Genomic DNA, 15,478 nt, shown 5'->3' on the forward strand with positions numbered 1-15,478 from the left:
CGGATGGATGACCCCAGACCGCGAAAGAGAAGGCCAGTGAGAATCTGAACGGCGAGAGCGCGCGGCTAAGAGCGGCCGGCGGAGGCAAGTGGCCCCCGCAAAAAATCCGGCCCACTCTCGCATCTGTTATAAAATATTGTATTTGTGATCAATCCAAGGGGTGCGACAGATTATTTCCAAGGGACACCCCCTTGAGAACGCAACCCTTCACCTGTATATATATCAGGATGTTCCCTGCAATAATGAGTTCAGTCATTTGTCATTATCTGTCTCTCTCCACTGAGATTCAACACGTTATCAGCACTTTGCTCTCCACCGAGCGGTTACCGTCGACAGCAATGTCCATGCATCCGTGCATCCGGCGTCTGTCGGACGAAAAGCGATTCAAAGACAAGTTCATGGAGACGCTGCTTAGGTATGGCTACAGAGGCTAGTACATGTCTAATGGCTGGACGCTGGACAACAACCCGACACCACTGGAAGGAGATGATCTCGCTGGAGTCTGGCAGTCTGGCCACAAGGAGTTGATCTCTACTCAGCAACAGGTTTTCAAAGATCGTATGTTAATTTGTTTCAACAACCAGATTTACCTTTCTGCCCACTCCTATGCATGGAGTGTTCTGTACCATGATGATCCGTTCGACCGTCTGGTTGCCTCCGTGAGAATACCATGTGCGCGCACGCGCCTCAACGGGGCACCATGGCCGGTACCATGCGCCCGCCGGGACGAACCCACACTGGCTGCGCCTGGTTAGCGCCCGCACTGCCAGAGCCGCGGGACTGCGCGCTCGCCCGCTCAGGGGGCCGCGCACTTGTGCCGCCATGGCCGAGCAGCCGGACCCGCGCCCGAGCCGTTGAGGTCGGGAGCCGCCCGCCACGGGGTGGCTGCGCCGTAGACGGGCAGTCGAGACCGCGCTGAGCCGTCGCGCCTTGCGCCCCCGCGTGCCTCGCGCCCGCGCCCGCGCGCACCGGGGGGCTCGCCTGCACCGCCGGGACAGCAGTGCGCCGTCGGTGGCCGCCCGTCTTGCCGGGCCCGCGCACGACCAGGGAGCCGCACGCCGCCGAGGGACTGCGCCCGTGCAGGGGCCGCTGAGCCGCCGTAGCCGGACCGCCCGCGCCGGGTGGCCGGAGCCACGCCGAGGTCGAGCGCCTGGCAGGGGCTGGGACACCAGGTGCCCTGCCGCCCGCGCCATGGCCAGGTGACAGCGTCGCGCCGTGCGCTGTGGCCGGACCGCCGCCGGGGCCAGTGCCGCCACGTCATGGCCGCACCCGGGGCGACGCGCCTGAGCCAAGACCGCCAGGGGACGCGCCCGCGTCGGGCAGCCGCGTGTAGCAGTGCCGCCGCGCTTGCGCCCGCGCGCCGAGGCTGGGGCCGGGGCCGCACCCGAGCCCGCGCGCCGAGGATGCGGCCGGGCCGCCGCCGCCGCGCCCGAGGCCGCCGTGCCTTGGCTGGCACCCGCGCCGTCGGGACCGTTGGTGCCTCGCCACCGCGCCCGCGCGCGCCATGGCTAGCCGCCACCACCGCCTGGAGATTGCAGGTGGTCGGTTAGGGTTTCCTAACCCTAACCGACAGTTCTTATGTGCTCGCTTAGGTGGGCCAAATGGGCTGTTTTCAGTCTGGCTAGACACTGTGGGCTATTTCCTCTGATTGGGCCTACTATTTAATCGTTTTAGCCTTTATTTTTCTGTAATTCCAGACAAAATGCACTATGTATTTGTACATAATTACTATCTAGATCAGTATTAGTGCGTCTAAATTTGAATATTTAGGCTACTGCTGATATATGTAATTGTACATACGTCTCTATTTTTTACGAAAATACAGACTAGTTAGTGAATTATATTTTATTTACATTTATAATTCACATAGTTTCGACTTGCTTTTGTTTTTGCATTCTTTTATGTTTGCATGGAAAACATAGCACATAATTAAGTCAAAACTAATGGTCCTCATGCAAAATGATATTGCATTTTTGGGAAAAGCATAGGGTGATGGAGTACTAAGCATTGGCTGCGCTAAATTCTGTATAGAATTTAGTAGCCCAGAGACCGTGCTTTAGGCCGCATTTGAAATGCCTATCACTATGAGGTCTACATCTTTCGAGATGATTACCTATACGTGCTAACCTAAAAAGATCACGGACCAAGCAGGCGTCGCGGGCTATGGAGCCAGGCTGGACGCTGCAGTCATGGTGACTGCTAAAAGAATTCTTTTAATTAAGTTCTACTTAATTAAACGATGAATTCTTGGAAAATATGACACATATCTTGAACTTGGGATATTTCAACACATGATGGAGATCTAGGCTTTGGCTGCAATAAGTTTTTGGAATTTATTTGCCCTGAGACCAAGCTTTTAGACAACAAAATGTTATTTGTCCATCAGTAAGAGGTCTACATCATATGGTTATGATGATTACCTATGTGTTCTTCCAAGTAGATATGTTGGAGATGTGATGTTGGTTATTCACCTTTATGGTGATTACCATTTTATTTTTGAAATTTTGGTCAAGCACAGGGTAGTGGAGTCCTAAGCATTGGCTGCGGTATGTTCTTTGAATATACCAGCCCAGAGACTATGCTTTCAGGCAGCAAAAGTTTTGCCCACTACTGGGAGATCTACTCCATTGTTTCATTACATGGAGATTATCTACGTTGTGTACACCAATTTTCAAAAATCTTTGGTACACTTTATGTGATACCTGGAATTCTCCAACATATAAAGATATGTTATATTTTGCGGCAAAGTTGCAACAGCAAACGAAAATGGTTATGCCATTTGAAGGATAATTATTTAATAGAGTTTGATGAACTCGCCTAATGGGCTTAATTATCCTTAATGTTCATTGGATATGTTCATTTCATCTTTGCATAATATGGGGATTCACTTCTTTATTTTGGAGGAAGTGAGATGCTCCCTTTCTCTTGTGGTTCTTATGAAAAGAACCCATGTGTTTTTGTGGCCTGATGTGCAAGCCCAAAATGAATAGCAAAGAAAATCATAAGACTTGTGGACTTATGAGTATGTGTCTACATTACGTTGTAGACTAACACTTTTTATTCATATATTTTGCTTGAAAGCAAATATACAAGCACATTAAAAATGAAAGGACAATGAGTATGACAAACTCTTTTGTCATTACACTATACATGATATAGTGTTGTATGCCCAGGCATCTAATCTTGTATATGAAATCCCAATAGATGCATACTACTCATGAAAGCTAAGATATTGAGTGTACTTCAATCTTCCATCTAACATGATGACGGTGGTTAGTTGTGTAAATCATGATTTGGACTAATCATGTAACAACACTTCTTTTTCCTAAGAGAAGACCACTTTGTTAGATGATTTGCTTTTGAGTACTATTTAAATGATGCATGAGATTTGGTATAATCTCATAATTGAAGTTGTGATAGGTTCAACTCATGCGATGTGAGTTGAACACACTCATGTGATTTGAGTGTAAAAACTCATATGAATTTGAGTTAAACAAACTCATCGATTGGAGTTGATCACTCATGTGATTTGAGTTGAACAAACTCATCGATTAGAGTTGAACCAACTGATCAAAGGGAGTTGAAGACTCATTTATTTGAGTTGTGCAAACTTTAATAGGGATTCTTCCAATTGAGGAAGAAACATGCAATGTGGAGAATTGAGCCACAAACTCTATAAGTGGGGAAACAAAATATTCTCATATTCCTTTGGAAAGAGGAAAGAATATTTTAACAATCACTTCGCGTGATATCATGATATGTTATTATCATATCCCCTTTGGTATTGGAAGTATCAAGGATGTGTTGATATATCCTAATTGTTATCTTACCATATTATAGAGATATCCATATAATTTCTATCATGTGGAAACACAAGGTGATAGTGATGGATATTGCATATGTTTCTCGGAAACATTTCTTATGGACTGTATTCTACATACATCCTCCCATACAAAGTGTTGCATATGTTATAACTTTTCAAGTGATGATACTTACCATGCTGGGTAAGATTGAATTGGTCATCCCATTGTTGGGATGAAATGAAAAGTTATGAACAATTCTATTGGTCATGTTTTTCCCATAAGATGGATACTTGATGAGTATCATCGGAAATGAGATTTTAAGTCCCTCTTATCTTAAAATATGATCTGAATTGGTTAAGTTCTTTGAATTGTTTCAAAGGAACGAGTGTGGTCCATTACAGAGATTGTATGGACATTGACGGCTTTATATGGTTCTTTGGTGCATCTATATGATGACCTCAAGTGTGTCCTTCGGACAACACATGACCATTAAGCAATAATGTCTCAAGCTTGAGCACATTAGCCTCCACACTACTGAATTTACCAAATGTGCTTACAATGGTGATTGTTTGTCTTGGTATTCAGAATGATATCCATAAAGGATATGATGAATCTGTGATAGATTCGAAAATTTCAGATCATTAATGACCATCAGTAATGAATTGTCATTTCCAACTAGTTATGGTTGGAGTCAGGAAGTTTTGCATGCTCCTGGCTTGTGATTAACTGCACGTACTGCATGTACAAGTTCCCCTATGGTTTTTAGTACGTGGGAATCCGTGAAAGATTTCCCATGCGTACATTGGGTATGTTCCCAATCTCACCACCGCAGCGTACATGTATGGGCACACAGAAAACTGGGGATCTATGTGAGAATTCATTCTCCGTCGATCATTAAGTTTTAGAATCTCTTCATGAGAATCTATTTACGGCCCATACGCTTGCTTGAATCATGAGCTTTTCCAGGCATTAGGGGGAGATATCAAGTACCAAAAAGAATGCCAGGAAATTATAATGAATGCAGTAAGCATTCAGGCTCAGGATCACGTACTAAAACTGAACCTTTTGGGTTCGAATGATTTTCAAGAAGTTGCAAATTAACTGCCATGTGCATTTACTATGAGGTGTCACTCAAACTAATCCTACATGGAAGTGCCAGAAAGAGTGGTTACATGGAACACCACTCAACTCCCTATTACAATGATGTTGTAAATAAGAGGGGGAGAAGTATGGTCACAAATTGGGATTAAGATGCTTGCAAGCAGCTGAAGGCTAGACCTTCTAAGATAGTAAATGCAAACCAACTATTCGTTGGTAACCAACTTAGCGTTGGTGGACACCTAGAGGATATGAATTATCCTGTGAATGGAAGACATTCACAACCTAGCTCAGTGCGCACTGATGAGGCTAGGTTATCGGAAGCCCTTGATTCTCGTTTTGGGATTTCACGAGGAATCATAAGGGTACATAAAAATGACTTTTATGTCAACTGGAGAACTGTGTTATTTAAAAGCTACAAGTGTCGACACATACATCTCAACAAATTGTATATGCACTCCAAGTGATCCAAAAGACTATGGCCATAGCAGAGCACGAGTATGCTCAAACTGGATCTTGTTGAGTGATACAATGTTGCAGAGATAGCCTTGCTCACCGGAAAGAAGTGTTAAGTTATTTTCACTTCAAGGTATCTTACTGTGGATACAAGTTTGTTTTCATGGACTTGGAAACAATGAGGTGGTGAGAAAGCATGGCTAGTAGCAACTGGGTTTATACGCAAACCCAAGCATTATTTTAATGCTATAAATTCTCTTCTACCGTGAGTGATAAAATTCCGATACAATACAAAAGGCAGTAAATCATCTATCTGTGCAGTTGATAGATGTAGTGACAACATATGCATATGTGGTCACTGAATTATGGTATTTATGGAGTCTTGAAGGATTCCAAATACATAATAACCAATCACAAATTTATAATGCTTGGAAAGTCTTTGTGACTTAGAGCATCTTGGTCAAATATGGTACATTCGACCTAGTGAATCCTTCTTTCTGAAAGGATACACAAAGTATGGTATGTTCAGTGTAAATATGTGCAACATATTTTAAACATACATTACTTATCGACGGAGTTCAAGATAGAGGGTATGAATTGAAAGAGATTTCCAATTCAAAGTAAACTATCTTAAGTATCTTGGATACAAAGTTGTCTATATCCAACACATATTGAAGAAATTCAATATGAAAGAGTCATGGTTATTTGATTCTTTCAGATCATGAGATGTGCTATTGTATCTTGCAAGAGCATCCGGGCGGATATTGCTTTGCAAAGATTTGCTAGCTAACAGCACATGAGATCGAGTTATGATCTCCAAGTATACTCATGCTCTCCTTATGTTTGGATATACTGATCTTGGATATCTATAGAAGATCCCCAGGTACAAGATCAATGACATACTTGTGGTAAGTTGGACCTACTGTTTGATAAATGTTGATCAACAGAGATTAATGGTCACTTACACTAATCATTCTATAGTACACTTCGTGGGATTGTACAGAATGATATACTACATACTGAGGGTATGTGGTGGTCATGATTTTATATCATTGACCTTATTATCTATGGAGATAATATTACTTTGTGTTGTTTAGATGAAAAACAAGTTACGAACTAAGTCCCTACCTTACTCCACATTTTTAATGTGTTATGAGAACAGGTATGAGATGACTTAGTGATTTGCAAAGATCAGGGGGAGTTTTCTCTTGATCGGAAGAACTTGTTTATACATCATGTTGTACTCTTTTCTTTGCATGAGTTTTCCCCTGTTTGGGTTTCTCATTCAAAGTTTTTAACGAGGCAACATCAACACAAGGCCTATGTCGTATCATCTATTTTCTCGTAAAGGTTTTCGAGGATGATACATTATGGCATAGTTATTGTTGTATTTGAACTAGGTGATGAGTTTATCTCCCTAGAGTTCAAATGGATCAACAATAGAGTATGACTACTCTCCTTATTTTTCCCACTGGGTTTTTAAGGAGACTCAGCTGATATGTTGATTTCTCAGATTTTCTGGCAAGATTATCTTGGAGAAATATTAGCCTGAGTTATATGTCTCATCATTTATTTTCCCCATGGGGGTTTTTGAGATGATAGCATAGACATATTATTGTTCTTTGGGCTAGAGGTCCATTGGAGAACAATGTCGTACTGTGGTTCAATTGAACCACTGACCATTATCCATAAGGATAAATTGAGCTTGTGTTGTTCAGATGGAAACAGGAAAATGGAGATATGAATATCTTGCAAACAAAGTCTTGTGATAATCTTGTTGATCTATTCACAAAATCTCTACCATACTCCACATTTCAGAAATGTGTTGAGGGGATTGGTACGAGAAGACTTAAGTGCTTGCAGGATCAGGGGGAGTAATTCTCTATGATATTTGACCTGTTTTGAACCATCATATTACACTCTTTTCTTTGTATGAGTTTTGCCTTATCGAGGTTTTCTCATCCAAAGTTTTTAACGAGGTAATATCAACTAAGCTATATGTTTCATCATTAATTTTCCCCACTGGGGTTTTTATGAATGATGATTACAGGCATATTTTTCTTTTGGAGGTCGCTGTGAGTTCTACTCATAATCCAAAAGACATTGTGTACTCCTTATTTTTCCCACAGGGTTTTTTGAGGAGATGATATATTGAAAGACATATTGCAGATGATCAAATGACGTTGGATTGATCAAGGGGGAGTGTTAAGAAAATTGTAACATTTTCTATGATCAACCCAATGGGTGCCTACCAAGGGACACACCCATTGACATTGCACCCCTACACATGTATATATATCAGGATGTTCCCTGCAATAATGAGTTCAGTCATTTGTCATTATCTGTCTCTCTCCACTGAGATTCAACAGCATCAACCCACTGGCCCTGCTGCGTCCAGCCAGGCCCCTCGCCTCGCTGGGGCGATCCAGCGTCACAAGCCCACACGTTGACACGCACGGCACGACGCGCCCCGGCCAATGAAAACAGCGCGACGCGCAGCCATGCATATTCAGTCCCCCTCCCCGCCCGCGACCACGTAGCCGAGGCAAGCGCAGCCACACACCACCCCGCGAGGCCACGCTCTCCTCCCGCGCACCATAACATCGCGCTCCCGCCCGCTCGCCCGGCTTCTTTAACGTGTAGCAGAGACCACGCACCCCGCCCGTCTACCTCCGATCCCACCAGCTGATCTTTTCCTCTCTTCTCGCCTGCCAGTTGCACCACAGCATCTGTATCGTCGGAGGCCGGGACTGCGTGGCCATGGCGCCGCCCAACGACTCCGAGCCATGCACGCACCACCGGCTGCCCGCGGACGAGCTGCAGCCGCCGCCGCCGGCTACGTGCTGCGGCGCCGCTTTGGACGACCGGGCGCCGGCGGCGGCATGGGCGTCGTCGCCGTCCGAGCCTGACCAGGTGGCGGCGGCGCCTGCTGCTCAGGAGGCGGAGAAGAAGCAGAACAGCGCGACGACGACGGAGGCCGAAGCAGCAGCGGGAAGCGGCGCCGGGCGGGAGCTGGTGGCGGCGCGGCGGCCGGCGGCGGCGGCGGAGGAGAGCGCGCGGGAGCGGCTGAAGCGGCATCGCACCGAAATGGCGGGGCGGGTGCGGATCCCGGAGATGTGGGGCCAGGAGCGGCTGCTCAAGGACTGGGTCGACTGCGCCGTCTTCGACCGCCCGCTCGCCGCCACCGCGGGGCTGCTCACCGCCCGCGACGCGCTCGTCGCCGAGTGCGCCGCCGCGCGCCGGCCGGCCGTCTCGCACGGCTCCGCGGGGCGCCCGCTACGGGTGCACAACGGCTGCTCGTGAGCACTGCACACGTCATCGGCTACGACGACTACGATCGAGCGACGAGCGAGCCCGCTCGCCGCATGCAGTTGAGAAGTGTGCCTTTCAACAACTCTATTATTTATTTCGATCCTTCATTGCGTAGTACTAGTACGTTCTCGGACTATGGATTTGGTCGATGATGTGATGATGATACACACCACGATTGGAGTAATTAATACTACTCATGCTTCATTAGTACTGGTGGTTGTAATTAATGTAGTTGATCACCATTTTAAGCATGCATGTCTCAAAACAATCTTGTTTATTATTTTTTCAGCTAATATATAAGCTAGAGTGTTCTTGCTTTGTCGTCATCGTAGTTTCGATCTTCCCACCAGTTCATTTTTTTTGCTTTCTTCATTCAATCAAAGCTAGCATCTATATGTATCACCAAAATCCATCTAGCTAGAACACAATTTAGAAACTTTTGAGCTCTTAATTAAATCTGAACACGGCGGACAGTGCTATCGGCCTATCGCATGCACTCATGGGTTTTTCTGATAATGAAATGAATTCACATGCCTGCTGCTTAATTACATGTATTGAAAACTTCTGCTGCCATGCCGAGAGATAGAGATGAACTAACCAGCAGCAGCAGCAGGTTTAGATCTCCGATCCAAGACGTACCATATATATGATGAATCCGCACCAGATTCTGCATCAACGTCTTATTACCGACGTGGCCTCCTGCCCTTCTTTCGTTGGATCGCCTTTCCGTTTGTGGAACAGATTCTTCCCACACCTCCATTTACTGTGCATGTTGTGGACTAGTCACCTATAGCTAGCAATAGTCCTCATCACCACCAGTCATAAAAAAAAGTACTGTTGCGTTCACTGTACGTGCTAAATATTAGCACCACCGTACACACGTACATGTACAGGCCACTTGAGATGTAGCATATGGTGCAATATGTATTGTCATTAGAGTCGCAAGAACATCACACACACCATCGTCTCTGATCATCAAGGATAATTGCGAGTACAGTACATATGTTGCATATGACTATTATTGAAGAAATAAAGGATGACAAGGTGAGGTCGACAAAGCTAGCTAGGAGGGTGTTTTTTTCTTGGGAATGATATAGGAGCATTTTTTTTAAAAAAACGAAAAAGGTTCTGACCTCCGCAACCAAATTGACCATGCATAACATAGCTGCCACTCCTACAAAAATCTCTTTTAGATCTCTACTTTCTATGTCTGTCAACCAATTCCCGAACAAATGAGTCGTGGATCTTGGTGGATGAATCAAATAAGGTGTGTTTAAGGGCATGTTTGGTTTGTGGCTAAATGTGCCACACTTTGCCTAAGGTTAGTCGTCCGAATTGAATAACTAACCTTAGGCAGAAAAATTAGGCAAAGTGTGGCAATTGAGGTAACGAACCAAACATGCCTTAATTGTTTCGTTGTGGACACAAACGCCACACATTTGATGTGCAGTACAATTTCTTTTAGCTAGGTTTTCTTTTGTTAAAATTACTCCTGGCTGAAAATACCAAAGAAAAAACTTTATCTTTAATAAAGGGATTTTCAGTTTTCATATAAACTAATTATTAGAGAACAAGGAACCTTGATTCATCAGAAACTGATACATAGACCTTACTGAGAATTGTCCATGTTTATGGAAGTTCCAAGTAAATACATCCTTTTTAATTATAAGTTGAATATGAGAGACTTTTGCTGCTAGGTTATACCAGGCCGCCAATTTATCACCCACCAAGGCTCTTGTGAAGGAAATATTTGGTGGCATATGATTTAAGACATTCGTCACTGTCACATGTGGATAATTGACTATATTATATAGGCTAGGGATTTGCACCTTAAGGGATTTAAAGCCTATTCATCCATTCTCCCAGAATCTAGTCATGCAACCATCTTTTATTTTAAAGGTCCCACATTTAAGAAATTGTTCCTTAACCTTTAAAAGATCTTTCCAAAATTGTGAATCATTAGGTTTAATCTGAACTTGTGATAAGTCTTCGAGATTAAATATTTATTTCTAAGAAATATCTACCAAGTTCCTTACTCATTTAGTAATTTGAACAACCATTTTTCGAGGCGTTTATTTTTCATCAAAAGGTTGGTTATACCATATAGCTAGCTGAAACAAATATGATAAGCGACAAAAAGTAATTACCAATTATTGTTGGTATATATATCGTACTGGCTGCAAACTCCTCTATCAAATCCTTTGCAGATACTTAGCTTTTACTTGCTTTTACTTGTTTTCCTTTTTAGCAATCTGTCGGCGTTTCGAGACAGGGGGGTCCCTAAGCCGACGAGTGAGTGTGCTGCGTGCCCCAGCCCAGATGGGTCGAGCGCGTGGGCGAGCGCGAAGGGGGGAGATGCGAGGTGGCCGGAGTCGAGTGTGAGAGAGGTGGAAGTCCCGCGGCCTTCGTGTTCGTCCCGCGCCCAGGTCGGGTGCGCTTGCAGTAGGGGGGTTACAAGCGTCCACGCGGGTGAGGGAAGCGAGCGGCCCCAAGAGAACGCCTGTCCCGTCCTCGGTCCCGCGCGGCCAACCTTCTCTGAGAAGGCCCTGGTCCTCCCTTTTATAGTCGTAAGGAGAGGATCCAGGTGTACAATGGGGGGTGTAGCAGAGTGCTACGTGTCTAGCGGAGGGAGAGCTAGCGCCCTAGGTACATGCCAATGTGGCAGCCGGAGAGATCTGGGCACCCTGCTGGCGTGATGTCGTGGCTGTCGGAGGTGCGGCGGAGCCTGGCGGAGGGACAGCTGTTGGAGCGGTCGAGTCCCTGCTGACGTCGTCCTGCTTCCGTAAGAGAGCTGGGGGCCGCCGTCGTCATAGAGCTTGGGGAGTGCCATCATTGCCCTGCCGGCGGAGCTGGCCGGATGAGACGCCGGTCTTGTTCTCCGTGACCCGAGTCGATTCGGGGTAGGATGATGATGGCGCTCCCTGTTGACGTGGCGGTCTGTGCCCTAGGCAGGGCGACGTGGGGGTTCCTCCGAAGCCGAGGTTGAGTCTGCCTTCCGTTGCCGTGGCCGAGCCCGAGCCAAGGGGTCGGGCGAGGCGGAAGTTGTTCGGCCGAGGCCAGGGCGGAGTCCGAGCCCTGGGGTCGGGCGAAGCGGAGTTTTCGTCGTCTTCCGGGTGTTAGCCCGAGTCCGAGCCCTGGGGTCGGGCGGAGCGGAGTTCGCCGTCTTCCGGGTCTTAGCCCGAGTCCGAGCCCTGGGGTCGGGCGGAGCGGAGTTCGCCGTCTTCCGGGTCTTAGCCCGAGTCCGAGCCCTGGGGTCGGGCGGAGCGGAGTTCGCCGTCTTCCGGGTCTTAGCCCGAGTCCGAGCCCTGGGGTCGGGCGGAGCGGAGTTCGCCGTCTTCCGGGTCTTAGCCCGAGTCCGAGCCCTGGGGTCGGGCGGAGCGGAGTTCGCCGTGGCGCCTTTGGCAAGGCCTGACTGCCTGTCAAACTCACTCTGTCGAGTGGCACTGCAGTCGGGGTGGCGCAGGCGGCGCTGTCCTTCTGTCAGACTGGCCAGTGGAGCGGTGGAGTGACGGCGATCACTTCGGCTCTGCCGGGGGCGCGTGTCAGGATAAAGGTGTCAGGCCACCTTTGCGTTAAATGCCCCTGCAATTTGGTCAGTCGGTGTGGCGATTTAGTCAAGGTTGCTTCTGAGCGAAGCCAAGGCCTCGGGCGAGCCGGTGATATGTCCGCCATAAAAAGGGGGCCTCGGGCGAGACGGAAGTCTCTCGAGGTCGGCTGCCCTTGGCCGAGGCTAGGCTCGGGTGAAGCGTGATCGAGTCACTTCGTGTGGACTGATCCCTGACTTAATCGTACCCATCAGGCCTTTGTAGCTTTATGCTGATGGGGGTTACCAGCTGAGAATTAGGCGTCTTGAGGGTACCCCTAATTATGGTCCCCGACAGTAGCCCCCGAGCCTCGAAGGGAGTGTTAGCACTCGCTTGGAGGCTTTCGTCGCACTTTTTTGCAAGGGGACCAGCCTTTCTCGGTTGCATTTCGTTCCGGTGGGTGCGCGCGAGCGCACCCGCCGGGTGTAGCCCCCGAGGCCTCGGAGGAGTGGTTACACTCCTTCGAGGTCTTAATACCTCGCGCAACGCTTCGACTGGTCTGGTCGTTCCCTCATGCGAACTGGCCGTAGCCCGGGTGCACGGTCGGGTCCCAAGCTCTCGGGCTGGTATGTTGACGCTGTCAACGATTTGGCCGGAGCCAGTTTTTGCGAGAGCAGCCCCCGAGCCTCTGCACAGGGCGAGAGGACGATCAGCGACAGACTCGACTTTTTACATACGCCCCTACGTCGCCTTTCCGCAAGGAGGAGGGGGGGAGTGCGCCATGTTACCCTCGATGGGCACCGAACATGGTGTCTCCGGTGAGCTGCAAGCGGGTAATCCGAGTGGACGTCCGTGCCCCGTTCGTTGGGGGTCGGCTAGGGGCCCAGAGGCACGCCCAAAAGTACCTGCGGGTGATTTGCCGGACCCGGTCCCCTGGCGACGGGGTCCGAGGGCTCGATGCCTCCCTCCGATGGGATTCCGTTACAAGATCGTTCCCGCTGGTCTTGGAAATGTCCTAGGGTACCTCGGGAGCGCAGCCCGAGCCTTGGTTATGTATCGAACGTACCCCTGGTCATCCCTCGCTCGGTGTCTGAGGCGACTGTGAACCCTTCGGGGGCCAGCCTTCGAACCCCTGATCAGTAATGGGCGCGGAGCCCGAGTAGCCTGAGGCGGCCATGGAACCCTTCGGGGGGCTGGCCTTCGAACCCCTGACCAGTAGTGGGTGTCGGGCCCACGCGATCTGAGGCGACTGTTGAACCCTTCGGAGGGCCAGCCTTCGAACCCCTGATTAGTAGTGGGGGGCTCGGAGCCCGGTTCCTTCGCGGAGAAGGATCCCTTTCGGGGTATCCCCCTTTCCCGGTCCCTGTTGCAAGAGATAGAGAAAGAGGAAAACGGAAAAGGATACGAGATCGGACGACGTGGCGTACCTTTTCTGACGCGGTTATTATGGTGAAGGTGAAGCGTCGCGCGCTCCTCCCATCTGAGGCGCCGCCTGTCCCGCCGCGGAGTTAATGCGACGGGGCGAGTGGTTGGCGGGGCGGCCGTTGCGCGTGCGCGATCCGTTCGAGGAACGGGTCACGGGTGCACCGTCTCCACGCCGTGAGAGGAGGCTCTCTTGCTGTCCCAGGATGGGACGTGAGCCTGGCTGACGACGTGACCGCTGCGCCCGCCCGCCTGCCACCGCTATTACTGCCGGCCCACTTTCGGTCGCTTTGACCGACGCACCAGGCTGGCGCTGTTGGGTCGCCTTGAGTCGCGGCATAGGCTCCGCAACCGAAGAGGCGTGATAGTGGCACAAGTGGCGGTGCGGTTGCTTGCATGCAGCAACTGGCGCGCCGGTTGCTCGACGCGTGGGCCTGGGTTCCCAAGCTGGCGTGTCAGAAGTCGGAGAAGCGCGTCCATCTGGCGCGGTTGCATGCCGCCTGCATGGCTGCCCGCCCCTTCCGCCCGTTGGTCTGGGCGAGAATGGGGGGTCGCTTGTAACCGCTGGACGGTCGTGCGCACCACGCGCGGCGGTTTGGCTTCTTCTGCCCTGAGCCGGCTTGCATGACATGCGGAACCCAGCCCCCGAGTCGCAGGGGAGGGCCTTGGAGCGTGTTGGAGAAGACTCAGCCCGCGGCGCCTGGGGGCGCATGTAGGGAGAGTTGCCTTTAAAAGGAGGGAGACTCCTTTCGGAAGGCAACCATGTCTTCTTCCTCCCTTAAGCGTCGTGTCTTCCCATCTTCCAAGCCCCCGGATGGGGGGTATCCGCCGCCTTCCCGCCTCCTCGTTGGAGGAACGCAACTTCATGGGAGTTGGTACCTCTCAGCCATCGTTCGGCTTCAAGGATTTTCATCAGGCAGCCTGGTTGCTCCCTTCCGCCGATGGCCACCCAAGACGGTGACCTCCAGCCCCTGGATGGGGAGAGGCAAACCAGGCTGTGATCCCGCCCTCAGCATCGGGTGTGTTCGTCATCCTCGCTGGGGCGGGGGTCGAGGCGAGCCGGGGCTCTACCTCGCGTGCGGGTCGGCGAACCACCTCCTCTTCCAGCTTCTGGTGGCAATCGTCCTCCCGCGCTACGACGGAGTCGTCCTCCAGTCATGCCGGGGAAGGCGAACTGTTGCAGTCCAGCTAGGATGCAACATTCCGTCTTCCCCCTCGCATTCGGGGCGAGGACGGCAGCGAGGATCTACCGGAGCGCTTGGGAGCGGCCCGCTCTTTGGCTTTGATGGCTTGTTCGCATCCCTTGAGTGGGACCGCGAACAAGAGCCTTCCGGTGACCGCGTTCACCTAGGGCCATGGCTGCCGCTGCAGAGGTCGCTGGCGAGCCTCCCGGCGTTCGTCGCCCCGCAGGCCCGAGGTCGCTCGTACCCTCGGGGACGGAACCGGAGTCCCGTTTGTGATGGCACCTTGGATGCCAGTGTTTTTTGTTCATTGCGGCTGTCGGGGCCTGAACATGTATGTAATTTCGGCACGGAGCCGTGTTTTTTCCTCATTTTCGAGCACTAAGTCTCGCCTGTCGATTATCTGAACCGCTTTACCAAGCATGAGTCGCCCCGTGTCAAGGTGACGGGTGAGGTATCCGTATCCCGGAGGCGTAGGAATCCCTCGGCCCGTTCGGCCTTGTTGTCTGGGGCTCCTCTAGCTTAGTTAAAGAGACCCCTCGGCCGCCCTTCGGTGGACCGAGGCCAGGGGTAGCGATATCAGTATGAACAGGGGCGGAGTTGGCTCGAGAATGGGAACCTGGTTGGCCGGAGCCTAGCCGTGTTGTCCGTCAGCGGAGCCGACGCCAAAGTCGATCAGTCG

General features: G+C 50.0%; 1 protein-coding gene across 1 annotated transcript; it reads left to right on the forward strand.

Annotated features, from left to right (window-relative positions):
- Window positions 1-250: 250 nt before the first annotated feature.
- LOC100274851 (uncharacterized) lies at window positions 251-8,987 on the forward strand. Its single transcript, NM_001149115.1, has 2 exons — window positions 251-545; window positions 8,073-8,987. Exon 2 carries the CDS (start codon window positions 8,118-8,120, stop codon window positions 8,658-8,660), a length of 543 nt encoding a protein of 180 aa, NP_001142587.1. The 5' UTR covers window positions 251-545; window positions 8,073-8,117; the 3' UTR covers window positions 8,661-8,987.
- The last annotated feature ends 6,491 nt before the right edge of the window (window positions 8,988-15,478 follow it).

This window comes from Zea mays, chromosome 5 (assembly GCF_902167145.1).
Source record: "Zea mays cultivar B73 chromosome 5, Zm-B73-REFERENCE-NAM-5.0, whole genome shotgun sequence".
NCBI lineage: Eukaryota > Viridiplantae > Streptophyta > Magnoliopsida > Poales > Poaceae > Zea > Zea mays.

Bases quoted from the DNA above. Each gene is read 5' to 3' on its own strand.
- LOC100274851 (NM_001149115.1), top strand. From the start codon at position 8,118: ATGGCGCCGCCCAACGACTCCGAGCCATGCACGCACCACCGGCTGCCC.